The sequence below is a fragment of the Hippoglossus stenolepis genome, chromosome 2 (assembly GCF_022539355.2).
Source record: "Hippoglossus stenolepis isolate QCI-W04-F060 chromosome 2, HSTE1.2, whole genome shotgun sequence".
In the NCBI taxonomy this organism is placed as follows: Eukaryota; Metazoa; Chordata; class Actinopteri; order Pleuronectiformes; family Pleuronectidae; genus Hippoglossus; species Hippoglossus stenolepis.
Window position 1 is genome coordinate 26,050,059 of NC_061484.1, and position 26,877 is coordinate 26,076,935.

The 26,877-nt window shown below is 40.8% G+C and overlaps 2 protein-coding genes and 1 pseudogene across 3 annotated transcripts in view; 1 reads left to right on the forward strand and 2 right to left on the reverse strand.

Annotated features, from left to right (window-relative positions):
- Positions 1-7,233, reverse strand: part of LOC118125924 — a 30,355-nt pseudogene extending 23,122 nt beyond the window's left edge.
- Positions 6,784-26,877, reverse strand: part of pla2g6 (phospholipase A2, group VI (cytosolic, calcium-independent)) — a 71,462-nt gene continuing 51,368 nt past the window's right edge. Inside the window, exon 9 of the mRNA XM_047343778.1 lies at positions 6,784-6,941. The gene's annotated coding sequence lies outside the window, so the exon portion shown is untranslated. The remainder of the gene's footprint in view (positions 6,942-26,877) is intronic.
- Positions 18,619-23,136, forward strand: LOC118126033. 2 transcript variants are annotated; one of them, XR_007034884.1, is made up of 5 exons: positions 18,619-18,876; positions 19,053-19,392; positions 19,482-19,539; positions 19,893-20,703; positions 21,767-23,136. XR_007034884.1 is itself a non-coding variant. In XM_047343784.1 (4 exons), the coding sequence occupies exons 1-4, from the start codon at positions 18,753-18,755 to the stop codon at positions 20,082-20,084; spliced, it is 714 nt and encodes a 237-aa protein (XP_047199740.1). In that variant the 5' UTR covers positions 18,619-18,752; the 3' UTR covers positions 20,085-20,991. The 2 variants fall into 2 exon arrangements, 1 of the variants encoding a protein (XP_047199740.1); XM_047343784.1 differs by lacking the exon at positions 21,767-23,136 and having other exon boundaries at positions 19,893-20,991.

The following is a 26,877-nucleotide window of genomic DNA, read 5'->3' on the forward strand; positions in this document are numbered from 1 at the left end:
TTTGGGATCTCCCTGTGACCTCCTGTCCCTCCTCACTCACCTGACTCTCCTGTTGGACTCCACTTGTCCCCTCCTGTCCCTCCTGACCTTCCTGCTGGACGCCCCTGTCCCCTCCTGTTGTTCCTGAGTGTCAGCTGTTTTATTTCTCTGTGGACATACTTTAGCTTGGTGTCCTTCCTTCCCACATAGAATTCTCTGTGTGCCACTCTCCCGGACCATGGCACGATGTCACGTCAGGAGCGTTTCACCAGAGAACAGGTTCTCCAACAGCTATTCTCCCAGCAACAATCCTCTGAACCCGAAGAGGACGCGAAAGAGCCAGACCGAGAAGCGGACGGACAAGGAGATGGAGAAGCAGACCGAGAAGCAGACAGAAAAGCAGGCCGAGAAGAAGACAGAGAGGACGGCGCGGCGGCAGAGGCAGCAGCGGACGGCGGTGACTCAGGCATGACGGCCACGAAGACTACGACCCAGTGGGTGATGCTTCTGCAGATTCGTCATCCTTGGAAGAAGAAGAAGAAGGACAAGACCACGGCGACGGAACCAGGCGTTGCGGGTAGTGCTCGATGTAACGGAGGGACTGCACGGTCGTAACGTCACGTGCGACAATTACTTCACCTCCTCTGAACTCGCGCGGCAGCTCCTGGAGAGGAAGCTCACCGTGGTCGGCATGGTTCGGAAGAACAAGCCCAAGCTCCCGACCGGGCTGCTCGCGGTCAAGGGAAGAGAGGTGTTCTCATCCAAGTTCGCATTCACGCCCACCGCCACTCTGGTGTCCTACATCCCAAAGAAAACAGGAACGTGGTGCTCCTGAAAACACGGCACCCTGAGGCCGACATCAGCGACCGCGAGGGCGAAAGCGGTCATCGTCCTGGACTACAACCGCAACAAAGGTGGCGTGGACAACCTAGACAAGGTGATCGGAACGTACAGCTGCAGGAGGATGACCGCGCGCTGGCCCCTGGTCGTCTTCACAACATTCTCAATGTCTCTTCCTTCACTGCGCCTTCGTGATATGGGAGAGATCAACCCAGACTGGATGCCGGGAGAGCGGAACAAGCGGAGGGTGTTCCCAGAGCAGCTGGGAAAGGCTCTCGTGACTCCGTTCATCGCACAAAGGGAGCGCATCCCGCACGCAGGCGTCCACCGCGGTTGTGAAGGCTGTAAAGCCGCCGCCGCTGCCACACAGAGAGCTCTTGACTACGGCCTCGACCAGAGCGTCCGGCCTCCTCCATAGCCCTAGCAGCAGCCCCACTCAAGGCGAGTAAGAGGAAGAGGTGTCAGATATGCCCCAGGAAAAGGACTGTAAAACTCATACCGTGTGCCTGGGTGTAACAAATACATCTGCAAGGGCTGCTCACTTGTCTATTGCCCTACGTGTGCGTCCTAATATGGGATGGGGCTATGTGAGGGGGCCAACAGCCGGGGAAGCAGGGACAACACAAGGGTTATGTTGTGAGAACATTGCTGCAAGGCAAAGTTTTACAGTACCTAGAAGCGACAGTTACACAATCTAACACGTTAGCAGGCGAGTCACATAACACAGGAAATGTATAGAACTCTTTTTAAACTAAGAATAATGAGGAAGCGATTTCTTACAAGTTGAGATCTGATAAACCGTCTCACACAGACAAACAGACCATTCTGACTTCAGTCTTTCATTTTCTCTGTGATAGATTTTTACCATTTAAAGTTTCAATTTTTGATGAGCTTTCATAAAAAGTCATACTTTCTGTTGAGAAGCTGAAGACAACACTGGCCATGTTGTCGGCAGGAGCTGAATGTGTGTTCATGGGTTTGTTCCTGTACATCTCAGGTATGAATGACCGTTTATTTCTACAATACTAACTGTGAATCAGAACTGAACCGTGAGAAATTTAAATGTTTGTCAGCATATTAGTCAATTGTAGATTGATTTGAAGAAAAAAAGATGAAGCTCAAATATTTTCTCAGATTCTGCTCTTCACATATATTACAGCAAATCGGTATTTACAAAAACAATTAATGTACAATTTATCTACTAGAAGTTAAGAACTATAAAAATGCTTCTCTGTTAAAGGGTTACAGTATATGAGGATTTCTGATCCCAGATAGATTTTCTGAAATTATTGCATTAACAAGTGTTGGGACATGGTTTTGTGAGACCAAAGTTCGGCCTATATGGTAGTCAAAAGCCTGAAGCCGCATGTCCCTTTGTCTGGAGAAAACCAGAGCAAGGCCTCCCAGGGTGCGGCAACGTCACACAGAGGTGCGAAACCCCCCCCAGGGACACAGGTTTCAACTCCCATTGGTCACTCTGGACCCCATGACCTGTGAGGTCACCGGGCCAATATAAGGCCTGTCCCCACTTTCTTCTGTCTCTTTTCTACAATCCTTCCGAGGGGAGAAGGCTTTCCAGCCTCTTTCCATCCAACTCTTCGAGAGGAGCTCAAAGGTGCAGCTTCCAGCTCATCTCACCAAGGAAACCTCCTCGCAACCCAAGCTCTACCAACCTCCTAGCAGCGATGCGATGTCCTGCAGGAAAACTTCAACCAGCAACTGAGCTACACAGCTCAACAGAATCACCAAGGCAGGAGCCACAAACCAGCAAGACGACTTCACAAAACTGCGAACTGCACAGCAACTCTTTTTCCCCTTTCCACGGACGGGTAACACAACTGGGCTTAATAATTATACTAGGCTAAGCAAGACTGTTTATTCGATTCTGTGTGATGTTTATAAGTTTGATTTGTGGGGTTGTGATATATACGCATATCTCTTCACCTAATTAGCTCTGAGCCCAAACATTCCAATGGGGGGGAAGGGTGTTATCTTCAAAGTGGCCAGCCGCCATTTTGAAAGCACGCTGACTCACACAGACACACACACATGCATACTCACATACCTATCTTTGTTTAGTAAGTACACCGTTAGTAATTTGTGTTTTTATACTTTATTATATTCATAATAAATGTTTTTCTTTCACAAATGTTTTTTCATTAATGTTGCATAAGTGAATTTTGCCAACCTCTACACTGTCAAGAACTCCATATCCTTCAACTTAGCTAACTATCTATATGGTAATTTTGGTTATAGTTATTAATTTAATTGTTAATCAGAGTTCCAAATTTGTAGTTAGTACTTTTATGAGACTTAATCAATAAATTGGCTATATTTTCCTTCCTGTGAAGGGTGGTTCTCGAGTAACTTTAATCAATTAAAGTTATTATTTAATATTAATAATTAAATATTAATATTTAATATTTTATTTTGATAACCAAATTTATTGAATGCCGAAAGGCACACCATTTTATGGTATCACGTTTGATGCATTATTGCACAACACAAGCTTCCAGAGGACTGACACACTCACATTTGACTGCTCTTCTGTTCAAACAACTTTATCTGCCAATTACTACTCTTACATGAACACCAATATTCCAACTACTGAGTTTAATCAGATATTATTTTGACAGATAAATAGTTAGTAGAAAACTCCAATAGGATGTTATAAAGCAATTAAGAAGTAAACATGTCTACATGAGGATCGCAATACTTCAAATGTCTTGATTTTTGCTTATTCCGAGTATGAGTAAGGTTAAGACAATCAGAAAATGCTGTTTACATGGCAGTGTCTTATTCAGCCTATTGTCTTAATCAGATCAATATCAGAATATTGGTCATGGTCAGCTATAGCAGCTAAATGTTTACCCTTTGTCAACCAGAAACCTGCGGTCTGTTACACGTCTTTATTATTTCAAACACTGTATAGGAAGCATCAGAGTATACGAGAGAATGAAAAGTGCGCCACAGAGAAGGTGGTGTGATAAAGATGTTTTGATGGAATAAACGAACGAGGGCAGAGAGCAGAGTTAGTGGTGAAAAAGAACCAAGTAAATGTTCCTCATCCTCCCATCCTGCAACAACAACACGGCAACAAGTGCACTTGTTCTTGGACACAGTGACACACAAACTCACATTCACACAGAGCTTTTTCTTTTTTTCTTTGTTTTTACTATTGAGATTTAAAGTCACCAAAGGTAAGATTTGTCGCCATCCAGTGGTAGTTTTAATGCACTCCATTATTCTGCACTGGTCTAAGGCCAACGCACACAAGTGGTAATTCTGGATTACCTTGTGGGATGGTGATTGGTTGGAATGTGGCAGTGGTGGTGTATGGGGGCTCTCTGCGGACGGAGGGAGGGTTGTAGTTCCTGAAGATGTGCAGCTCGCCTGGATGTCTGTCTGCCAGGACACTGGTCACCATCACCCTGTACACAAACAAGTGAGAGGGAAGAGAAAAGAGTAACTGTCAGAGAGGAGACAGATAAAGTGCCGCCAGCCGCAGAAGACAATTTACATCAATACATTTTTTACTTTCCTCAGTGGTTTCAGATGTAGACTCTATGTAAAGCTTGGCTGCAGTATTGATCATAAACCCCACCTCCTCCATGTTAGCGGATGGGACATGGACCACACTATAAAGTCATCATTTTTCTCTGAAGATGGTGTCTGTCGTTTTATGTAGCTCTAAGTACACTGATCTATTTTATTATTTTTCTTTTCAGTTTGGTTTTAATTTGTTATTTGACGCCAGAAAAACCGTGCGAATCATCATGATTGACAGCTGAGACGGTCTCACGATGATTGATTAAATTTCTCCAAGCAGCAGAAACTAAGAAGAAACACAGATCCCCACAAGAAAGAAACGCAGCCTTCTTCATGGGAACTAATTGGCTGAACACTGAATCTTTAAGGAAAGTTTTTACGAGTATTGGTTGTATTTTTGCGTATTTTCCTGTGGTGCAGTAGTGGTACTTTACACAATCATGTAGCTAACACTGGAGCATTTTATTACTTAGCCTGTGAGAGCCTTTTCGCTGCCACTGTAAGTTTTTTTGACTAATGTGTAGTGAGCCCATTCATAAGAACAGTTACCTCGGGTATTGGACGTCTGTCATCTTGGTGTTCTCCCCAAACTCTTTCTTCAGGAAGTCCTCCAGCGGTGCAGATTCATAAGGTCGTGACCCCTTAAATACCTGCTCCTTCATCCGAAAGTACAAGCAGCGCAGGTACTCCATAGACTTACCTACATGTAAAAGAACCGCCATTATTGTTTTGATGCAGTTTTATACAAACAATGTGGAGTGGAAAGGGAAAAACACAAACCGTGGACTATAGCGAGGGCCAGGATGCCCCCGGTGCTCGTGCCAGCGACCCAGTCAAAGAGCTCTCTGGTTGATCGACCGGCCTCTTTCTCCAGAGCGATCAACATCTGGATCAACACGAGACCCTTGATACCTCCACCATCCAGACACAGCAGACTGTCCATCCTGCAGCAGAGGAGAACAAAATGACTTCTTTACACCCGAGAGCTTTGTCGTCTCCAAATCTGCAACATTAATATAAAAAGATCGGTAGAAACTTTAAGGTTTTTTAATACTTGGTATTGGAAGTAGAACTAAATCAGAAAAAATAAACAAGGACTTCTCTTTATCTTAATAAAAACTACAATTCTCAACATCTCACAATGTTAAATATGGATTCACCCTCAGTCTACGCCCAGATTCCAAATGATCAAATATAAATCCGAGATAAGTCTACCCTCATTTCAGAAAATTACTTCCCATCACCTTTGGATAAAATGTGGACAATACTCACTTCTTTTTCACCATTCTGCGACCGTCCACTTCAGACGGGCCTCTGCTCATCGCACTGATTGTTGCCCCCACATGCATGATGTCCTCAAACCCTGTCAGCCAATCACAACAGCTATTGGTGGTGATGACAATACAATGGGCCAGTAATTAATTGGTAAATCATGGAAGACTAAAGGGGGAACTGGGTTTTCTACAAGCCACATGGGAGTTTTACTACGAATATCTATTTAGTTAAATACTATTTAAGATTTCGTATAATAAATGTTGCTTTATTTGGGAGTTATGCAAATTGGGATAAGTTAGAAAGAATGTAAGAAATAGTTAAACTATACTAGAATTCTTATCATTTTAATATCAGCGTAACTTCCTCTCAGAGTATGATCCACATAAAAACATTTGGGAGTAGGGCAGCGGGTGCGTGCTGATAAATAAAAGTACAAAATCTAAATAATATCACATCTTGTGACTAATGTTTTAATCTGGCTGAGAACAATCATGTCAACTGTAAAATATACGATGAATATAAAAAGAATGATTGACAATGTAAAAAGGCTTCACAGTAGATACAGCTCCTCCCTGACCAGCGGAGCCGTGAGCTAAATGTGAGGAACAGGTGGTTTTACCTATGGTTTGAGACTTGGCCTTGAAGGTGACGGGGGGAGGGCTGCCAGGGGAGGGAGGGTGGCAACGCTGGACCCCTACACTACACAGCATGTCCAGCAGTATCTTTCTATTAGGACCTATCATGTTAACACAAACACACAGACACACATGCAAGCAAGTCAATATGTTAAATCATGCAAACCCCAGGAAAGAGAGAAGAGAAGAGAGAGAGGAGAGAGAGAGAGAGAGAGAGAGAGAGAGAGAGAGAGAGAGAGAGAGAGAGAGAGAGAGAGCATGAGCAGGCTGTTAGCAAACTTCATCATCATCATGCATTTTCAAAATCAATAACATCAGGTGGAGGTTTCATACAGAATCATATCAATGTGTAAACAACAAATGTGCTCCTGCAATAATCTCAAAATAAACAGTCAATGTTAATTATGATTATACAGTTAACTCATTATTGTAATTACATTAAACAATTAAGTTCAACCTTTGTGCTTTTATGTCTTTAGACTGTTTCTTGTCCTGTAGCATGAGATATAAATTCTGCACGTGAGAATCAACAATCTTCATCACACTACATGGCAGAACAATGTCTGTATTGCACCTGTAAAGATTAAAGTTATTCATTACATACAATCATGTTCATGCAGAGATTGTGTTATCAACAGCAGAACATGTGCTTTCAAATAAAACCTCATGAAATCAAACCCAGGCAGTCAGACGAGGCTCAGTAAGTTTCATCACAGCATTTCACTGTCAAAACTCGGACTTCCTTTCTGTTCTCTTTCTTTCTCACAGAATCGTTCATTCGTCTCCCTCTCAGTTCGAAGCCCTCGTCCCCGTCCCTCCGGCCTCGTTTACCTTTGCTGGTGCGTGCAGTGATCAGTCCGGGGGTTTCTCCCAGGTCGTTGTGGATCTCCACATCGTCACCGAACACCATCAGAGCTTTGATCAGCTCCATGTGGTCCATCTACAACCAGAGGAAGTGGATATGCGTCATTCGTCTTTTCAGTAAAGTCTGTGGTTTTCACCCGGTGAGATGTATCCTGTGTACAAACCTTGAGACAAAGGCCTTGTCTAAACTACTGCAGACAGCAAGCATAAGCAGGCTTGCTGGGCCAGTAAATTGGAGAAAAAAGTCTATGATCAACAATCCACAAACACCAGAGAAGAATAATGTGTTCAAGTAAAATTGTACCAAGTCAAGCTCCGGTCAATGTTTGAAATGTGGAGCTGTGCTGCAACATTTAGCTGAACACTTGTAACTGGACAAGAACTGCACTAACACAACTAATGAAACTGGTAAACAGCTGCCATTGTTGTTGTTGTTTCTAGTGTCTGCTCATTGCTACAAAGCAACAGTCGTCACATGAATTAAGAGTAGCATGACATCCTTCGTTTCCCAAATGCTTTGTTTTTGTTTTTACACGGATAAACAGAAACCAGGTTCTTCAAAAATCTGCACAATTGGAAGGTGTTTGTAAAAATCTCTGTATTAGTGAGTTAAAATGCTGTTTGCATTTTAGATGAGAAGACCTTCAAACACAGAGAGCTTGTTAATTTAGCAAAATATCAGCATTAGCATGGACAACATTCTCGGCTGGCCCCTCAAACAGGTTAAATCCCAGCATTTATGTTATAATTCTTACAGCAACGAAAGATAGGAAGTGTAAAAAACATTTTAATTTCAAATTAAGTTCATTTTCAAAAAAACTAAAACAAGAACCTTAAAACCTTCTGATTTTCTAAATATAAATATAAACAACAATAAAAATGTCAACGAATAAGCACGTCATGATCATCAGTGTTTGGTTGTAAATTAGCAGGATTACACAAAAACAACTAGACAGCAACCCTGAGGAGATTTTAGCCGGAGAGGTGGGGCCATTAACCAAAGGAAGAATACACACCCAGGAAGTTTCCTAAACTTAACTCATCGTGGTTAATTCCAAGTGACGGCAAACAAGCACCTGTACAGCTGACAGAGGTCTGACTGACTGCGTGGATGGTAAAGCTTTAGGATGATAGTGCAAGCACATGGTAAATAGTGCTGGAATTACACGACACAAACGATACAATGCCTTAATGTGGCAAAACACCAATCTAGAATTCATGTTATAATAAGCAAGAAGCGTAAAGTGGTTTGGTTGATTATGAAAATGTGGTGGAACAAACTACAATCTGGTAGCCGCCACCGTCTGGATAATTAACTGGAAACGCTGCTTTGACATGTTACACCAATACTTATTAGCCTTGGTGGTATGGACTGTCAGAACAACATTCTAGTTTCAAATTAGTTCAATGTTAGCAGCAGCTAAGAAAGCATTAAAAAGGCAATGGAGATGGAACTCTGGGTTGTTATATTTACATCCAAAACACTTCCATGATTATTAAGAGACTATTGCTGCTCGTGGGAAAACTCGTGAGTTTGTGGTTATGACGTCATGTACATGGTGTTTAAGTTGTGAGAACATTGCTGCAAGGTAAAGCTTTACTGACATTACTGTCAGTGTCTAGAAGCCACAGATACACAATCTAACACGTTAGCAGGCGAGTCATAAAACAGAATGTAGAACTCTTTTAAACTAGAATAATGAGGCGATTTCTTACAAGTTTTAAGAGGTCCACAGTAAACAGTCTCACGCACAGACAAACGAACCATTCACAACCTGATCTTTCATTTTCTCTGTGATAGATTTTACAATTTAAAGTTTTGATTTTTGATAGGCTTTCATTTAAAGTGATACTTTCTGTTGAGAAGCTGAAGACAACACTGGCCATGTTGTCGGCAGGAGCTGAATGTGTGTTCATGGGTTTTGTTCCTGTACATCTCGGGTATGAATGACCGTTTATTTCTACAATACTAACTGTGAATCGTAACTTCTGAACCGTAAGAAATTTTGATGTTTATCAGCATATTGATCAATTGTAGATTATTTGAAAAAAAAGATGAAGCTCAAATATTTTCTCAAATTCTGCTCTTCACATGTATATTACAGCAAATCGAAGTATTTACAAAACAATTAATGCACAATTTATCTTCTAGAAGTTAAGAACTATAAAAATGCTTTCTGTTTAAAGGGGTTGGAGCCAAAAAGCATCTGTACCTTAAAAGTTCATCAGTGGATCTACACTGCACTCAGCTCCTTCCCAAATCAAGCATGACATGGTTCACTGTTAAGCTGGGGAGGACAGCAAGAAGGTTCAAGGTCAGATCTTTGCAGATGGAAAACGTGTGAACATATCTGAAGAGCAACTTCACTATTACCATCAATGATCTGAGAGGTGATAAAAACACTTACTGTTGTAGTGATGTTAATGACAAACAAAATAAATGCCAGAGAAATTCATCTCCTTGTTGCAGGTACAGTGGTTTCAGTTATTTATTATTAATTTATTACTGCAAAAATAACATCAGTGCATTAATTCTTGTTTTATTCAACATCCTCTCAGACCTGCAGGTGAAGGTGTTTCCTGCCACAGCAGAAAGAGCAGTGTCACTGATGTGCAGCAGCAGTTGTCCTCTGACTGAAGCCCTGTGGTCTATCTGGTACAAGAACACAGAGTTTCTCTATCAGGACACAAATCTCCTTGGTACCAGACTAATCAGCAGTGAGATCAGTCACATACTCCTGTGCTCTCAAAGGCTGCGAGCATCTCAGAGCCCCTGGGGAGTCTCAGTGGGTGAGTGACAACATGTGGCTCCGTATCATAGTTGCCTTGATTGTAAAGCTTGTGAAACACTGTTCACCACAGAATGTCGTTCTTCTTTTGTCAGCTTCTCTCACATCAGCCTGCTTCACTGTGACCTATGCTAAAGGCAGAATGTGCTCAAGTCAGCAGAGACCAGAAGATGAGCCGTGCTCCATCACATATCCCAGAGGGTGAAGTGTCACAAATAGTACACAACACACTCCAATTCCATACGTCTAAATCCTTTAAATAATGTTTTACAATTTAAAGTCTACAGTGTTTTCACCAGAGATGGGTGGTTACCTTACACGTTGAAGCCCGGTGTATACCCCTGAGGTCTAGTTAGGGACCATGAGATATAATTCTGGTTGAGTTAAGGTTAGGCATGGGTGGTCAAGAATGTGAAGCATGTGTGTGTGTATGTGTACTAAATTAACTAAAAAAGAAGCATGGATGGATTTTCACTCATCATTACGTGCCAGGGATTATCCAGTAACTGTTTGGTCACTCAAGTTATTAGCCCATCTCCCGATTAACGTGGCAGAGATGAAGTGGTGAGAAGCAGTTTGTTTTTATTCTCTCCCAACAGAAGTACAAGTACATGTTCAAAGACTGAAGCAGATCAGTATTTCAAACTGGCCTGTAACACCAGCTGTCCACAGACGGGAAGCTCAAACCATCACATGGTACAAAAACAGACGGTGGGCAGACACGATCAGTTCCCAGCTTCTCTCTGTCTCTTACTCCCTGTGCTGTAAGAGCACTTGTTCTCAGATGAAATTTGTAGTATGAGCTCGTTTGTAGTCTATTATAATTCATAAAAGATTTGAGTCAAGAGCCTGTAAAGAGCAAGATAAACTGTTGATGAGTTGTTTAAAATCTCTGTTTCAGGTGTTCAGGATATATACTGCTTCAGAGTGAATTATATCAACAGGATGATCTGTGCTCTGCAGGTTCCTCCAGTGAACATCTCCAGTGGTCTCTCGGATCCTTGCACTACCAGCAGTGGAAGTTTAAATCGTGGTATAAGAATAGGAGAAGTGATAGCGGCTGGTGAAGAGCTGATAAAGAGTACAGGTCGTATTAAGTTTCATGGAGTGATGAACCGCCATCCACAAGCTATCAATGAACTGAACAAGAATGACTCAGCCAGAATACATATTCAGAATAGGAAGTGATGCAGGGAGATGTGGCTGTTTACCAGGGTGACTTTGAGTCGTCACAGGTAGGTGCTGAATGTTAGATTAAATACCACCTGCATACTTTCTATAGAGGGTTGCCCTAGATAATAATAAGGCAACTAATTCAACAAACTAATTCCCATTTACCTTCTTGCTTATTTGGGTTGTTTAGAAGACACTTGTTCAGGAACGTCTTTTATCAGCATTAAGTCTCATCTTCCAGATCTGAGGTAAAGTTTAGTTCTTCTGAGGAGGTGACAGGGGCAGAGTCACGCTGACCTGCAGAACCAAGTTGTCCTCTGACAGGACCAACATGAACTACTGTTGGTACTTGAACAATCAACCTCTGAATCCAAAACCTTAAAAGAAACACAAAGCAAGTACCTGGTTCTAGACCCGTCAGCAGTGAACATGAAACTACTCCTGCAAAGGTTAAAATGCTCCAAGAGCTCTGCGTCAAAAAGGAATCTCACTGTCCACAGAAGAGAGAGAAAATGGACTCCAAGCAGCCATAAGACACATTTGTTCTTCTCACTGGTTATAATACCACACTCCATCTTCTTGTGGATTAGGTGAGGCATCACTGTGCTCTGCTTCAAAGCAATGACTTTTCACATTCTCTTTCCACACTAACCTGTTTACCTATTCCCATTTCACTCTCTAGAAGATGACTTCCCATCAGTCTCCTAGAACTGACCTCCTTCAACAGGTAAAACTGAGGAATTTTAACAGTTTCTTCCATTAGACCAACGTCCTCATCTATTCAGAGAGTTCAGCGAGTCAAACAGCAGCAGCTTCAGCCATTGTTCTAATGAAACAGAGATGCATTGTCCATATGTTCCATAGATATTATATTTAACAATACTGTACATAAATCATGTTTTATTTGTCAGTACAATTCAGTTTTAATTTTATATACATCAAAGAGTTATTCCAGGCAAATGCAAAGCTATATTGAACCCTCCCATTCATTTGACCTCATTTTGGAATCTGTTAATTTCATTAAGAGAATTTTAAAATACACAGAAATATTAAATAATGTTTCTCTTGTCTCTTCATCAGATAAGCCTGGTCAGGTGTACGGCGTATCTCGGCTCCCAGCCAATGGGGAGGGATGATATTCTCTATAGCAGCGTCCAACTCCCCAACAACAGAGATGCTCTCTGCTCACAAATCAGTCACATCAGCCCCAGAGAAAGGCAAGCCCTATGCTGTTGTCAGCTTTACACCCAAAACAACACCGAGTAAACATCTCTGTTATTACAAGTGATTCAGACTTTGTGACTATAAATTAAAAGCTACCTAAGACCATATTCCATTATTTTATATGTTTTGTATTAATAAGGCTACTTTGATTGTAATGGCATTTGCGACATGTACACTGCACTATGCTAAGATTTAATTAAAGAGTCTTATGACGAAAATGAAAAAAAAATTATATTTCTAATAAATGTTTTTTTTTATATTTGTTTCTTTATGTTGCAACATGATTGACCACAAGTCGACAAATGCATTTCTATTTCCTCTTTCAGACAAACTGGCCTGTTAGTGGACCTCTAAAATTAGCACATCACTGCAGACAAAGGCCTTGTCTAAACTACTGCAGACAACAAACACTCAAACGAGCTTGCTGGGCCAGTAGGTGGAGAAAAAGTCTATGATCAACATTCACCAACACCAGAGAGAATAATGTGTTCCAAGTAAAATTGGGCAAGTCAAGCTCCGGTCAATGTTTGAAATGTGGAGCTGTGCTGCTACATTTAGCTGCACACTTGTAACTGGACCAAGAACTGCTAACACAACTACTGAAACTGGAAGTGCAAAAAGCTGCAGTTCACTGGGTGGCCACTTGAGGCTGGCTCCAAGAAGGAGTCAATTCCCATTGACTCCCATGTTAAAAAGCCCGACTTTAGAGCAGAATTAAACCTGTTTCAGCCTGGTTCAAAAAGCAGTTTAGTCTCAATCACTAAGTTCTTCCTTCACTAGACAGCTCTGAGGGGAGATGAATGTTTTCTAACTCACTTGTTTAAATTATATAGAGGTTTGATATTATGGATAATTATCACTTGATGGACAGGTAGCGTCACGTTAGATCGCGACTCAGTACCTAGCTGTTGCCTAACAAACTACCTGAGCTAACAGGCTAACAGATATTAGGCTAACCCCGTGCTGAACAGGACCTGAGTCTGTGGAGAGGTTTCACTCACATATCGGATGAATAATACGGTTTGATGTTAAACGTTCTGCTCTGAGCGGAGAAGTTAAAGGCGTCTGCGCTCCAGTTTCTGTGGTAAGTAAAGTTTATTTTATGTATGTGTTATATTGTGTTGGTGAGCGGGTATCGGTGTCTCTGTACCACAAGCATTAACTAGCTCCGCTAGCCTGCAGGCAAGATACAGCAGTAATGGCGGCGTGCTAGCGGGACCGTGCGGGAGTTGTTGAACCGACATGAACCGGCATGGAGCGGTCCCACACAGCAGCAGAAAGCATTATGAATCTTTAAACTGAGACAGGGCGACTGTGTGTGTCTGGAGATACGCTCCACCCACGTAAGATATCTAATGTTATGTAAAGTTGTTTCACTCGCCAGCCTATTTGGCTTGACTGCGTGTGTTGTGCTTCCAGTATTAATGTCATATTAGATTATTGTTCAAGAAAAAGCATTAGTGCAGCTTGCGGTAGAAACTTCGTTGAGCTGAACTTTGTTATTGTGGCTGTACGGATAGTGCGTTAAATTTAAATAGTTAAATTACTACCTATACAGATTATTATTCTGCAGAAACAGATTTACTGTGATCAACTAAAGCATTTTATTCAGAGTATTGGTGGCCATGTTTGTAACGTGTTAGTGAAAACTAAACTTGTAAGCCTGCATTCAGTTTTTACATCGTTAATCTTAGGCAGACTTTACTGAATTATTGTGTTAAATAAGTGTATACCAGAACAATGTATTTTTGTCACATATAAATAAATTATAGGAAGTGTAACTTTACTAGAATAGACAGTCACATAGAGAACCTGAGGCTGATGTCCACCCTGATTTCTAAGCTGATGATTGTGATCTGATAAACTTTGAGTAATGCACTTTGCCATGTAAAAAGTCTGTTAAAGAGTTAACCTGGCACATGTGACTTTACATATCTGTGTATTTGTGTTGAATGTTCTCTAGGTGACTCCAGACAGCCTGCCTGTGGATATGTCAACGCATGAGACACAGCTTCAGAATCCAACCAGACTGAACACTGATTATCACTTCAACACTGACTCAGGTACAGACCTGTTTTCATAACTTACAAACAATCAAAGCAAAGTATTGCACATAATACATAATGCATTAAATAATATGCAATACTTTAATGTGGAAAAAGAAGTCCATGCTGTACATTCATTGTCTTGGTAATTACACTGTTTAATCCACAACTATATTCAAATACATAGTTGAATACCCACAGAAAATAAGGATACAAACTTTGTTCATAAGAAACACTTCCTCTACAATAATGCCATACTTTTATGTTTCCTGTCATTTTATTAGGGACAGAATGACCTGAAGGACACAGCTGTGCTGACTGTGTTCTGTCTCTTATGAAATAAAACACTGGGTTTTATCTAAATGTATCAAATCAGAAAGTAAAAAGATAAACATTGCTCCTGATAGTGTTCATTTTTTTAACCAACCTGTGAATATGAAATTAGCTCTATTATCCATGACACTTAGCAATGACTGCCAACTCCTAAACAGTTGCAAGCCATCTTTAGTTAAGAGGAAAACATGAGTGTTGTGCAGATGAAGCTGGAGTGCAGAGTCGTCCTCATGTTGACCAGCCTGAAGCTTCTCGATCCTCCCTCATGTTACTGCTGCCACAGTGGATGCTGAGGACATCAGGTGCTGCAATTACTTCATCTAATGAAAAGAAGAAACTCACTATAAAAGGATGTTTTATGTTGTGTATGTTCAGCAAGAGACTGGTTCTTCCCACAGTTTATTCTGTATTCAGCAGGTGGAAGCACCACAGATTTCAGACAGAACCGATGATCCCTCCATTTCTCTCAGTGTAAACATAATTACTAATAAATACCAGAACAATTTACAACAGTGGTGTATTGAGATTATAATCTTATCTAAACTGTCTAATTCACTGTAAATTCCATAACAGGCTAAATAAACAAGGTGGCAATAGTAATGGTGGGTATACCAGCCTGTATCAGAACAAACATATAGTTACTATCACATGCAAATTACACATGTAGCGTATTGATATTAACTATTAAAAATTAAAAATCAAGTGACAACCAAACACACGACTCTGTAGTAGTGTGGTTAATTTACTTCAATCTGTTCATTACACGGTGTTAAATAACGGTTACTTTTATAACAATTACATATTAAAACCACTTGAGGCATGTAAGCATATGATTATGATAATAGATAAAGCAATAGGTTTGTTGTTGTGTAGTTTCAGGTTCGTGCCTCTAGTGAGTTCGTTGTAAAGATCGCGACCATGGAAGCAACAGCACCGCAGCGCTAGCCAGTTGCCGGCATCGGGTAGCACATGTAGCCTGGCTCCTTAGCCTGGAGGCTAACCAGGTAATGTTGAGCTCTGCGGGCGTGGCTCAGCTGTCAGTCTAACTACTTACGACTCCTCTTGCCCATTTATTGGTTAGCCAGGAACTAGGAGATCAGCACTGGCAAGATAGGCGTCAGGTGAGCGCCTACTACTGGCCTCATTTCACTCTTCAGAAACCAGGTGACATCTGGACCTCACGTCCATCTATATATACAGTCTATGGGTGGGGCGTGGCCAATGCACCTGATAAAGTTTCTAAACTTAACTCAATACGTATGGTTAATTCAAGTGACAGCCAAACAACCCACACAACTGCAGCTGAAACTGAGGTCTGACTGTGCGTGGATGGTAAAAACTTTAGGGATGATAATTTCAACCATGGCAAATAGTGCTGCAAATTTACCACGACACAAAACAATACAATGCAGCAATGTGGCAAGCAATCTAGAGATTGTGTTATAATAATAAGAAACGTAAAATGGTTTGATTCAGTTATGAAAATGTGGTGGAAGAAACTACAATCTGTTGGCCGCCCCGTCTGGATAATTAACGACAGCTGCTTTGACATAGCCATAATACTTATTAGCCTTGGTGGAGGTATGGACTGTCAGAGCAACATTCCTAGTTTCAAATTAGTTTAATGTTAGCAACAGCTAAGAAACTTGTTAAAAGGCAATGGAGATGGAACTCTAGAGTTTTATTATCTTATCCAAAAACACTTCATGATTATTAAGAGACTATTGCTGCTCACAAATGAAACTTGTGAGTTTGTTGTTATGACATCATGTACACTTAGTGTTTAAGTTGTGAACATTGCTGCAAGGCAAAGCTTTACTGACGTTACTGTCAGTGTCTAGAAACCACAGATACACAATCTAACACGTTAGTAGGCGAGTCACATAACTGGGAAGTATAGAACTCTTGAAGTTGGATCCCGATAAACAGTCTCACACAGACAAACAGACCATTCTGACTTCAGTCTTTCCTTTCTCTGTATTGAATTTTACCATTTAAAGTTTCAATTTTTATGAGCTTTCATTTAAAGTCATACTTTCTGTTGAGAAGCTGAAGACAACACTGGCCATATTTGTCGGCCAGGAGCTGAATGTGTGTTCATGGGTTTGTTCCTGTATCTCAGGTATGAATGACGTTTATTTCTACAATACTAACTGTGAATGCGTAACTGAACCGTAAGAAATTCGTATTTATCAGCATATTAGTCAATTTTAGATTGATTGGAAGAAAAAAAGATGACGCTCAAATATTTTCTCAGATTCTGCTCTTCACATATATTACAGCAAATTGGTATTTACAAAACAATGAATGTACAATTTATCTACTAAGTTAAGAACTATAAAATGCTTTCTGTTAAAGGGGTTGGAGCAAAAGCATCTGTGCCTTAAAAGGTTCATCAGTGGATCTACACTGCTCAGCTCAACGTCCCAAATCAAGCGGCCTTGGTTCACTGTTAGCTGGGGAGGACAACAAGAAGGTTCAAGATCAGATCTTTGCAGGCCGGAAAACATGTGAACATATCTGAAGAGAGCAACTTCACTATTACCATCAATGATCTGAAAGTGATAAGCACTTTACTGTTGTAGTGACGTTAATGACAAACTAAATAAATGCCAGGGGAAGTAATTCAGCTCCTTGTTGGGTACAGTGGTTCAGTTATTTATTATTAATTTATTACATCAGTGCATTAATTCTTGTTTTATTCAATATCCTCTCAGACCTGCGGGATCGAAAGTCATTTCCTGCCACAGAGGAGAAAAGAGGCAATTGTCCCCTGATGTGCAGCAGCAGTTGTCCTCTGACTACAGAAAGCCCTGGTCTATATCACAATTTACAAAGAACCACAGGGAGTTTCTCTATCAGGACTCGTCTCCTTGGTACAGGAGCTAATCAGCAGTGAGAATCAGTCACATGCTCCTGTGCTTTCAGGCTACGAGCATCTGGAGCCTGAAGTCTCACTGGGTGAGTGACAACATGTGGCCTCCGTATCCTGGTGCCTTGGGTGTAAGCTTATGAAATGCTGTTCACACCACAGAATGTCGTTTTTCTTTTGTCCAGCTTCTCTCACATCAGCCTGCTTCACTGTGACCTATACTAAAGGCAGAGATATTACTCAAATCAGCAGAACCAGTAGACAGAGCCGTACTCCATCACATATCAGAGGTGAAGTTTCACAAATAGTACACACAAACACACTCCCAATCCCATACGTCTAAACCCTTTAAATAATATTTTCCACAATTTAAAGATCTACAGTGTTTCACCAGAGATGGGTGGTTACCTTACGTTGAAGCGGTCTAGAGGTCCTGGTTGGGGACCATGAGATATAACTGGTTGGAGTTGAGTTAGGCATGAATTGGTCAAGGAAATGTAAACATGTGTGTGTGTGTATGCACAACTTAACTAAAGAAAGCATGGATGGATTTTCACTCATCATTATGTAGCGGGATTATCAGTAACTATTTGGTCCTCAAGTTATTGGCCCATCTCGATTAACGTGGCAGAGATGAAGTGGTGAGAAGCAGTTGTTTTCTTCAACAGAGTACAGTACATGTTCAAAGACTGAAGACTGTTGGGATTTCAAATGGCCTGTAACGCAGCTGTCCACAGGCAGCAGCTCAAACCATCACATGGTACAAAACGAGACGATTGGAGCCAGCGCACAACAGGTTTCCAGCTCCTCTCCTGTCTCTTCTCCTGTGCTGTGAGCCTTGCTCTCAGATTGATTTGTGGTATGAGCTTGTTTGTAGTCGGATTATAATTCATAAAGATTTGAGTCAAGAGCCTGTAAAAGGGAGAAAGATAAACTGTTTGATGATTTGTTTTAAAATCTCTGTTTCAGGTATTCAGGATCAATACTGCTCCAGGTGAATTATGTCAACAGGATGATCTATTATAGGGTTCCTCCAGTGAACATCTCCAGTGAATACTCGGATCCTTACAACCAGCAGTGGAAGTCTAAATCGTGGTATAAGAATAGGAGAAGTGATATTGCGGCTGGTGAAGAGCTGATAACGAATACAGATCGTATTAAGTTTCATGGAGTGATGAACAGCCACATCCTGACAATCAATAAACTGAACAAGAATGACTCAGCAGAATACATATTCAGAATAGGAAGTGATGCAGGGAGATGGCCGGCTGCTCCTGGGGTGACTTTGGTCGTCACAGGTAGGTACAGTATTTAGATTAAATACCTGCATACTTTCTATAGAGAGTTACTATCGATAATAATAAGGCAACTAATTCAACAAACTAATTCCATTTACCCTTCTTGCTTATTTGGGTTGTTTTAGAAGACACTTGTTCAGGAACGTCTTTATCAACTGACCAATCTCATCTTTCAGATCTGAAGGTGAAGTTTAGTCCTTCTGAGGAGGTGACCGAGGGACAGAGAGTCACGCTGACCTGCAGAACCAGTTGTCCTCTGACGGACAACATGAACTACATTTGGTACTTGAACAATCAACCTCTGAATCTGACAAAAACACAAAGCAAGTACCTGGTTCTAGACCCCGTCAGCAGTGAACATGCAGGAAACTACTCCTGCAAGGTTAAAATGCTCCAAAAGAGCTCTCGTCAAAAGATGCTCACTGTCCACAGAAGAAGAAAATGGACTCAAGCAACCATAGAATATGTTGCTCTTCTCCTGGTTATAATACCCATCTTCGTCTTCTTGTGGATTAGGTGAGCATCACTGTGCTCTGCTTCAAAGCAATGACTTTCACATTCTCTTTCACACTAACCTGGCTTCACCTATTCATTTCACTCTCTAGAAGAAAGATGACTTCCATCCAGTCTCCTAGAACTGAAACCTCTGTCAACTTGGAGGAGGTAAAGCAGAGAATTTTAACAGTTTCTTCCATTAGACAAACGTCCTCATCTATTCAGAGAGTTCAACCGAGTCCAAACAGCAGCTTCAACCATTGTTCTAATGAAACAGAGATGCATTGTCCCATATGTTCCATGAATGTTATATTTTACAATACTGTACATAAATCATGTTTTATTTTCTCAGTACAATTCAGTTTTTAATTTTATATACATCAAGAGTTATTCCAGGCAAATGCAGCTATATTGAACCCTCCCATTCATTTGACCTCCATTTGGAATCTTTTAATTTCATTAAGAGAATTTTAAACACACAGAAATATTAAATAAAAATGTTTCTCTTGTCTCTTCATCAGATAAGCCCTGGTCAAGTGTACGACGACATCTCGGCTCAACCAATAGAGGAGGATGATATTCTCTATAGCAGCGTCCAACTCCCCAACAACAGAGATGCTCTCTACTCACAAATCCAGCCACATCAGCCCCAAGAAGAAGAGCAAAGCCCCTATGCTGTTGTCAGCTTTACACCCAAAACAACACCTGAGTAAACACAGTCTATAAATGCATTTCTATTTCCACTTTCAGGCAAACTGGCCTGTTAGTGGACCTCTAAAATTAGTACATCGCCATAAACAAAGGGCTATTTGATCTGATATTTCCCCCTCCATTAAAAAAAGAAATCTCCTTCCACACGAATTTTGTTTTCCTCAATATCTCTGATGGTATCTCTGTCACGACGAGAGCAACAAGACTACAAACACTCAAACAAGCATGCTGGGCCAGTAGGTGGCGATAAAGTCGAGGATCAACAATCCACCAAACAAGGACATTTTCCGTTTTGTAAAATATCAGCATTAGCGTGGACAAGGTGATGTATGGAACATGATAACTGTTCCTGTCATTATCTCTGCATTGCACTTACTGTGCGTTGAGGGGCATCAGTTTGCTGTGCAGCTTCCTGTGATGCACATCTCCAGCTTCTTGATGCCTCAACAGCACATTTGAGAGCCCTGACAAACAGTCACTGTTTTAGGAAGCAGGAAGTTTTAGTTTCAGTGACCAGTCTGTTAAAACTACATTACTGACTGGTACTCTTCACTGTGCATCAACAACCCTTAAATAAATACTACTACTTCTGTGAAATGTTGGGATCATGACTTAATCAAGGTTACAACAAAATGTTCTGTGCAGTTATTGACTGCGGTCAAACCAGCCTACACTCGCGTCTCTGTGGTCAAATCAGCCGACACGGAAATTCGACTGCACTCATATACTGACATTTATGGTAAACGCATCCAAACCGCCCAGAACGGGAATGGCAACGGAGTACTCGAAGTTAGAGGAAGAACACATGTGGGCCTACGTCCGGTTTTCAAAATAAACTGTTGACATGGAGCCTATACAAAATGCATAATTGAAAAATAAATTTATTGGATTATATTCACAAGAAGTATATATCGTCTTACCTGTGTCATTTTTATGAATAGCATTTTGACTATCAATTAAGAGATTTTACAAGATAAAAGTCACACATTTTTAGCTTCAAGTAGCTAATTTCTGGATATTTTAAAGTACTATGAAAAGACTTTGCTCAATAGTGTTCAGGACCTCTCAGACTACCCACATACTGAATATCAAACATTTTTACTGTATAGATTAAGAGATTTTACAAAGTAAAGTGAACATGGTGTTTATCCCTCGTGTTGTTCCTGGGTCGGATTGACCCAGAGTGTGTGTGTGTGTGTGTGTGTGTGTGTGTGTGTGTGTGTGTGTGTGTGTGTGTGTGTGTGTGTGTGTGTGTGTGTGTGTGTGTGTGTGTGTGTGTGTGTGTGTGTGTGTGTGTGTGTGTGTGTGTGCGTGCGTGCGTGTGCGTGCGTAAGTGCGTGTGATCATACGCAAGCCCTGGCCGGTCAGGGTTAGGGTTAGGGTGACCCAAGGATTGTCATTCTTGATTCTCCTGGGGGTCATGTCATTAGACCCACATAGAATTCTCCGTGTGCCACTCTCCTGGACCATGGCACGATGTCACGTCAGGAGCGTTTCACCAGGGAACAGGTTCTCCAACAGCTATCCTCTGAACCCGAAACCTGTTTTAGGAAGCAGGAAGTTTTAGTTTCAGTGACCAGTCTGTTAAAACTACATTACTGACTGGTACTCTTCACTGTGCATCAACAACCCTTAAAGAAATACTACTACTTCTGTGAAATGTTGGGATCATGACTTAATCAAGGTTACAACAAAATGTTCTGTAGCGTTATTGATTATCCTGCATGATACAAAATACCCACGTTTCCGACACACAGTGGAGATTCTAAAGTCTATTGGGGCCCCAAGCAAAGATTCCCAGGGGGCCCCTCAAACAGCGTTCGTCACATTATGTTATAAATTATCTTACATCAACGAAAGGTACGAAGTGTAAACAGTTGTTTCATTTCAAATGTTTTCACTTACATCAGTACATTTTCTAAAAAACTAAAACAAGAACATTCCAAACCTTCTAATTTTCTGAATATAAATATAAACAACCTTAAAAAACATCAATGAATAAACACTGTAAATGTAACGCTAGCTTAAATTTAAGTGTATCTCCCATTAGCCAATGCTAATGACAGCATTCAGTTAAACTGTTATACTTAATTATCTGCCTCACTTACCACGGTCGTGCTTTCTCCAGCGAGATATTTTACACACCATCTTAGAAATTAATAAAATCTTATAAACGGTTGGCGAAGGTTAACATTACAGGCTGGTTTACCAGATCAGAAATCTCCTAGCTAAAATGTTAACTAATCTCTAGGCCGATGATAGCTAATAATAGTTATATTACTTCTTTCTCTAACATTAGATTCAAATAAAGAACTTTTAAAATAAACTGTTTATGTTCATATTTACTTGGGTAACAACAGATCTCGCGTTACAGGAAGCTAACGTACGGTTCTTTGAAAAAGAGAAAAATACTCACCCAGCATGAAGTGACTTGCTGATGCCTGTTTTCAGCGACTGCTAACTTTAACCATGTTGGCTAATGGTCGTCTCTAAATGTCACTGAAGTCAAAGGCACAGAAAAAAGATGCAAGTCGAGTAGTTCTTCTTACACATTTACTAGCTGGATGCAGCTACGCTAGCTAAAGAGCTAAATCTTTACTTGCTAAGATGGGACTTTTGTAAAGTCATGCTAGCAACCCTGTAGGCTAAAGCTAGCTAAGCTTAACTACTTGCTTCCTAAACAATTAATTTGTTTTCAGGAATTTCAGATTCTGTTTTAAAACAATTCTCATTTGGGTATCAGCCGTTAAGTTACAGAAAGCTGACGGCTAAAAAATCTGACATCAAAGGATTTTTCTGTGGTGAAGCCTTATGCTATTGACTGAAGCTAATAGGCTAACATTTTTGTGTTTTTAATTATTTGTGGTGACTAATGTCAAGCTAAATGTGTCTATACTTCTACATTATTTGCATTTACACTATATTTTTGATTTATATAACGCATGTATATATATATATCTCTAATGAAATATTTGTTATGTCATCTCTTCTGGCTTCATTCTTACCAAATATTTTTTATAGCACCAGAATTAATAAATATGTTTTTATACTGCACCAAACTGTTGAATAGTTTTTACAGCATCAGTGTTTAATATTGTTGTATAACTTGTTTGCATTAAAGTAAACTCAAGTCAGATTTCTTCTTTTACTTTTTTAATGGCCACAGTGATTAATGAATCAAACATACAGGGGCAGAAAGACGCAGAATGAATTAAACTACAAACCACATGGATTAAAGAAACAAATCAGTCATGGATACATCATCTGTAAATATTAATATATTTTTATTATCATACCAGTATACACTTCAGTAATTAATCCACATACAAAAAACATAGGAATTAATTTGTTGCCTCAAGTTAAAGTTCTGCAGGTTGCATTGAGTCGTCTCATTCTTTGTCTTTCAACTCAGTTGATAATTCAAGTCTAGTCTCCGGTCCCATTATAGTAGTTAAATATTTAAAATATGTTGCTGTGAAGTTAGATACCCTGTTCAAAGTCAGTATGAATAAATTATAAAGGCATGAAAAAGAATTGTGGACATATGAAATGGTTTAAATTTGGGTCCCAGACACATAAGGCAGCACTTTTTAATATTGCCCACATCATCGAAGTGCTTCATTATACACACCATATCACCTCATGGAGAATGTGAAGGAAGAATGTGACAAGTGTTTTAGTTTAAACACAACCAATCAGAAATGGATTAGAACCTGTTCAGACTCTATTTGAGGCCAAACACTGCGAAGATCATAAAACCACAGTTAGCGGACATGTGGTACATCCTGTCTGATTTGGTTGATACCACTTCCTCATACGTTGAGCCTGTATTCACATACTTCCGGAAGGCCAACTCTACACTCTGCCCTTCACTGCTTCGTGCACAAACAGAAAACTTGATAAACCACGATAATGATAAGGTCAGTGATAAGGTCACATGATGCTACATAACTTGCTGTTTATTACGCAATGTGAAGTCAGTTGTTTCCTCCATTAGATTTCAGTATTTGTATCATACCAATGGCTTCGTGCCTTGACCAGTTACTCTCATCCTCTCCTGATATGCACCATCTCTTCTGCCCTCGTGGTCCCGTCTTCTCAGCCTCCATCTCCCTGCGATTTTCTCATGCGGTCATTTATCCAGGAGCAGATTGGCCAGGGATCGGAGGATATCTCTCTTCTCATATAGATACATCTGAGTTTCCCACAGCATGTCCACCAGGATCGCGTCACTCACCTCATCCAGCATCACCTCCTGTGACAGCTGGGGGCTCAATCTGCACAAATTAACACAGGGTTTGTAAAGAGTTACTTTCAGGTTCACAGACATTAATATGAAACTGCAAATGAGCCAAACACTGAGGATAATAGGAGTTATGCATAGCTCTGTATACTAATGTCCATAGAAATGGTTTACAGTATATAATGTAATGAAATGTAACTCATATTCAAACCAGGAATCAAAGCAGACAAGAGGATTTCTGAATCCCAGATAGATTTTCTGAAATTATTGCATTAACAAGCTTCCAGAGGACTGACACACTCACATTTGACAATTACTACGCTTACGTGAACACCAATATTCCAGCTACTGAATTTAATCAGATATTATTTTGATAGATAAATAGGTAGTAGAAAACTCCAATAGGATGTTATGAAGCAATTAAGAAGTAAACATGTCTACATGAGGATCGCAATACTTCAAATGTCTTGATTTTTGCTTATTCCGAGTATCAGTAAGGTTAAGATAATCAGAAAATGCTGTTTACATGGCAGTGTCTTATTCAGCCTATTGTCTTAATCAGATCAATATCAGAATATTGGTCATGGTCAGCTATAGCAGCTAAATGTTTACCCTTTGTCAACCAGAAACCTGCGGTCTGTTACACGTCTTTATTATTTAAAACACTGTATAGGAAGCATCAGAGTATAAGAGAGAATGAAAAGTGCGCCACAGAGAAGGTGGTGTGATAAAGATGTTTTGATGGAATAAACGAACGAGGGCAGAGAGCAGAGTTAGTGGTGAAAAGAACCAAAGCACAGCAAGTTCCTTTTCAGCAAACCTGTGATAGATGGTGTCGATCATCTCACACCAGGCTCTGGCTCTGTCCACGGCACAACCATCAGAGTCTGTGCACTGTTCAGTCAGAGAGAGAGAGACAATTAAAAGGCTACAAAGATGTGAAAAACACAACTCTGACTCATGGGACAGTAGAAATCAATGGTTAAGAGTCCAACAGGCTTTTTATTTAACTACAAAACAAAGAGTTGGAGACTGAAGCAGCGGCCGTAGCTCAACTCACACAGTCCACCAGCATCTTGCCCAGCTCCTTGGCTCCTACAAAGCTCTTGGCCAGCTCCAGAGGATTGGAGGGTCGGAACACATCCACAGAGCTCACCACCACCTGAGGGGGTTTACCTGCAGACACACGGGAGCACGTTTATGATGCAAGTATTCACTGATCTAAATTTATTATCACTGTACTATGAAGATTTCTGTGCAACTAGGTAGAACTGTTGCATGTTTACACTGAACCAAACACGCTGAGATATTGTGCCTCAGTGAGGGATTTTAGACAACATGACAACAACGATGCCTACACCCCCCAGTCCAACTTAGTACCTTTTATATAGACTGGTCAGGAGGAATAAGGGCTATAGTATGAGATAGACATGCCATTCATGCTCCTGCCAGCACAAAGTGGTTGTTGACACTTTCAGATTAAGAAAGTGATCTTGACTTTTGAATTTAGTTCAGACGGAGCATGAAATATATTATTAGTTGTGATGAGACACAATGAAGTGGCCTACCTGTCCCAAGGGAGACGACTATACCCAACTTCTTGATTTCCTCCCTGTGGCCCTGAGAGGCAGGAGTGTTAAGATGAGTTAGAAAGTGAGGGAACAGATAGATGAATGACATAATGAGAAAAATATACTTAACAAATCCACGTGGGTTAGCGATTGAATGAGCAATTAATGGATGGGAGCAATACAAATATGAAGCTGCTGTCAATGTGCCTACCTCCGCTTTGACGGCTTTGTTGTACTGATGGATTTCTGACATGGCGTCCAGTGTCGGGTTATTGGCCAGCAGCCCTCCATCCAGAAAGCGGCCCATTGGTCGGAAGTAGGTGGGAGCAGCACCGCTGGAGCGGGCAGCTCGCCACACGAGTTGTTCTGATGTAAAGACAAGAATATGAGAATGAGCCGAAAAGGCAGTTTTTAGACTCCAAACTTCAGAGAAAGATGCTTAACGACTTAATGGTTAATTTTTCAAACTGCTCGACAATAAACAAACACATTGATCGATGGTGAGAAGGACAAAGAGCTGAAACGTATTTCTTTGCTGCTGTGCCTCATAAGTACGTATGTTTACACATTAACGTATTTCAATTTAGGAGTTAATAAAACTTTTTGACTGAATTAAACTCTTTGTGAAGCTGTTCCTTGCAGATGCTCGTCGTCTCTCATTCACACCCACACACCTTCATCTGTCACCTTCCTACGCTTTCTGGGCGGCTCCTCTGTGTATCCTACTATCAACACATCCTCATCCTCCCATCCTGCAACAACAACACGGCAACAAGTGCACTTGTTCTTGGACACAGTGACACACAAACTCACATGGAGGGATTTGCATTCACGCAGAGCTTTTTCTTTGTTTTTACTATTGAGATTTAAAGTCACTAAAGGTAAGATTTGTCGCCATCCAGTGGTAGTTTTAATGCACTCCATTATTCTGCACTGGTCTAAGGCCAACGCACACAAGTGGTAATTCTGGATTACCTTGTG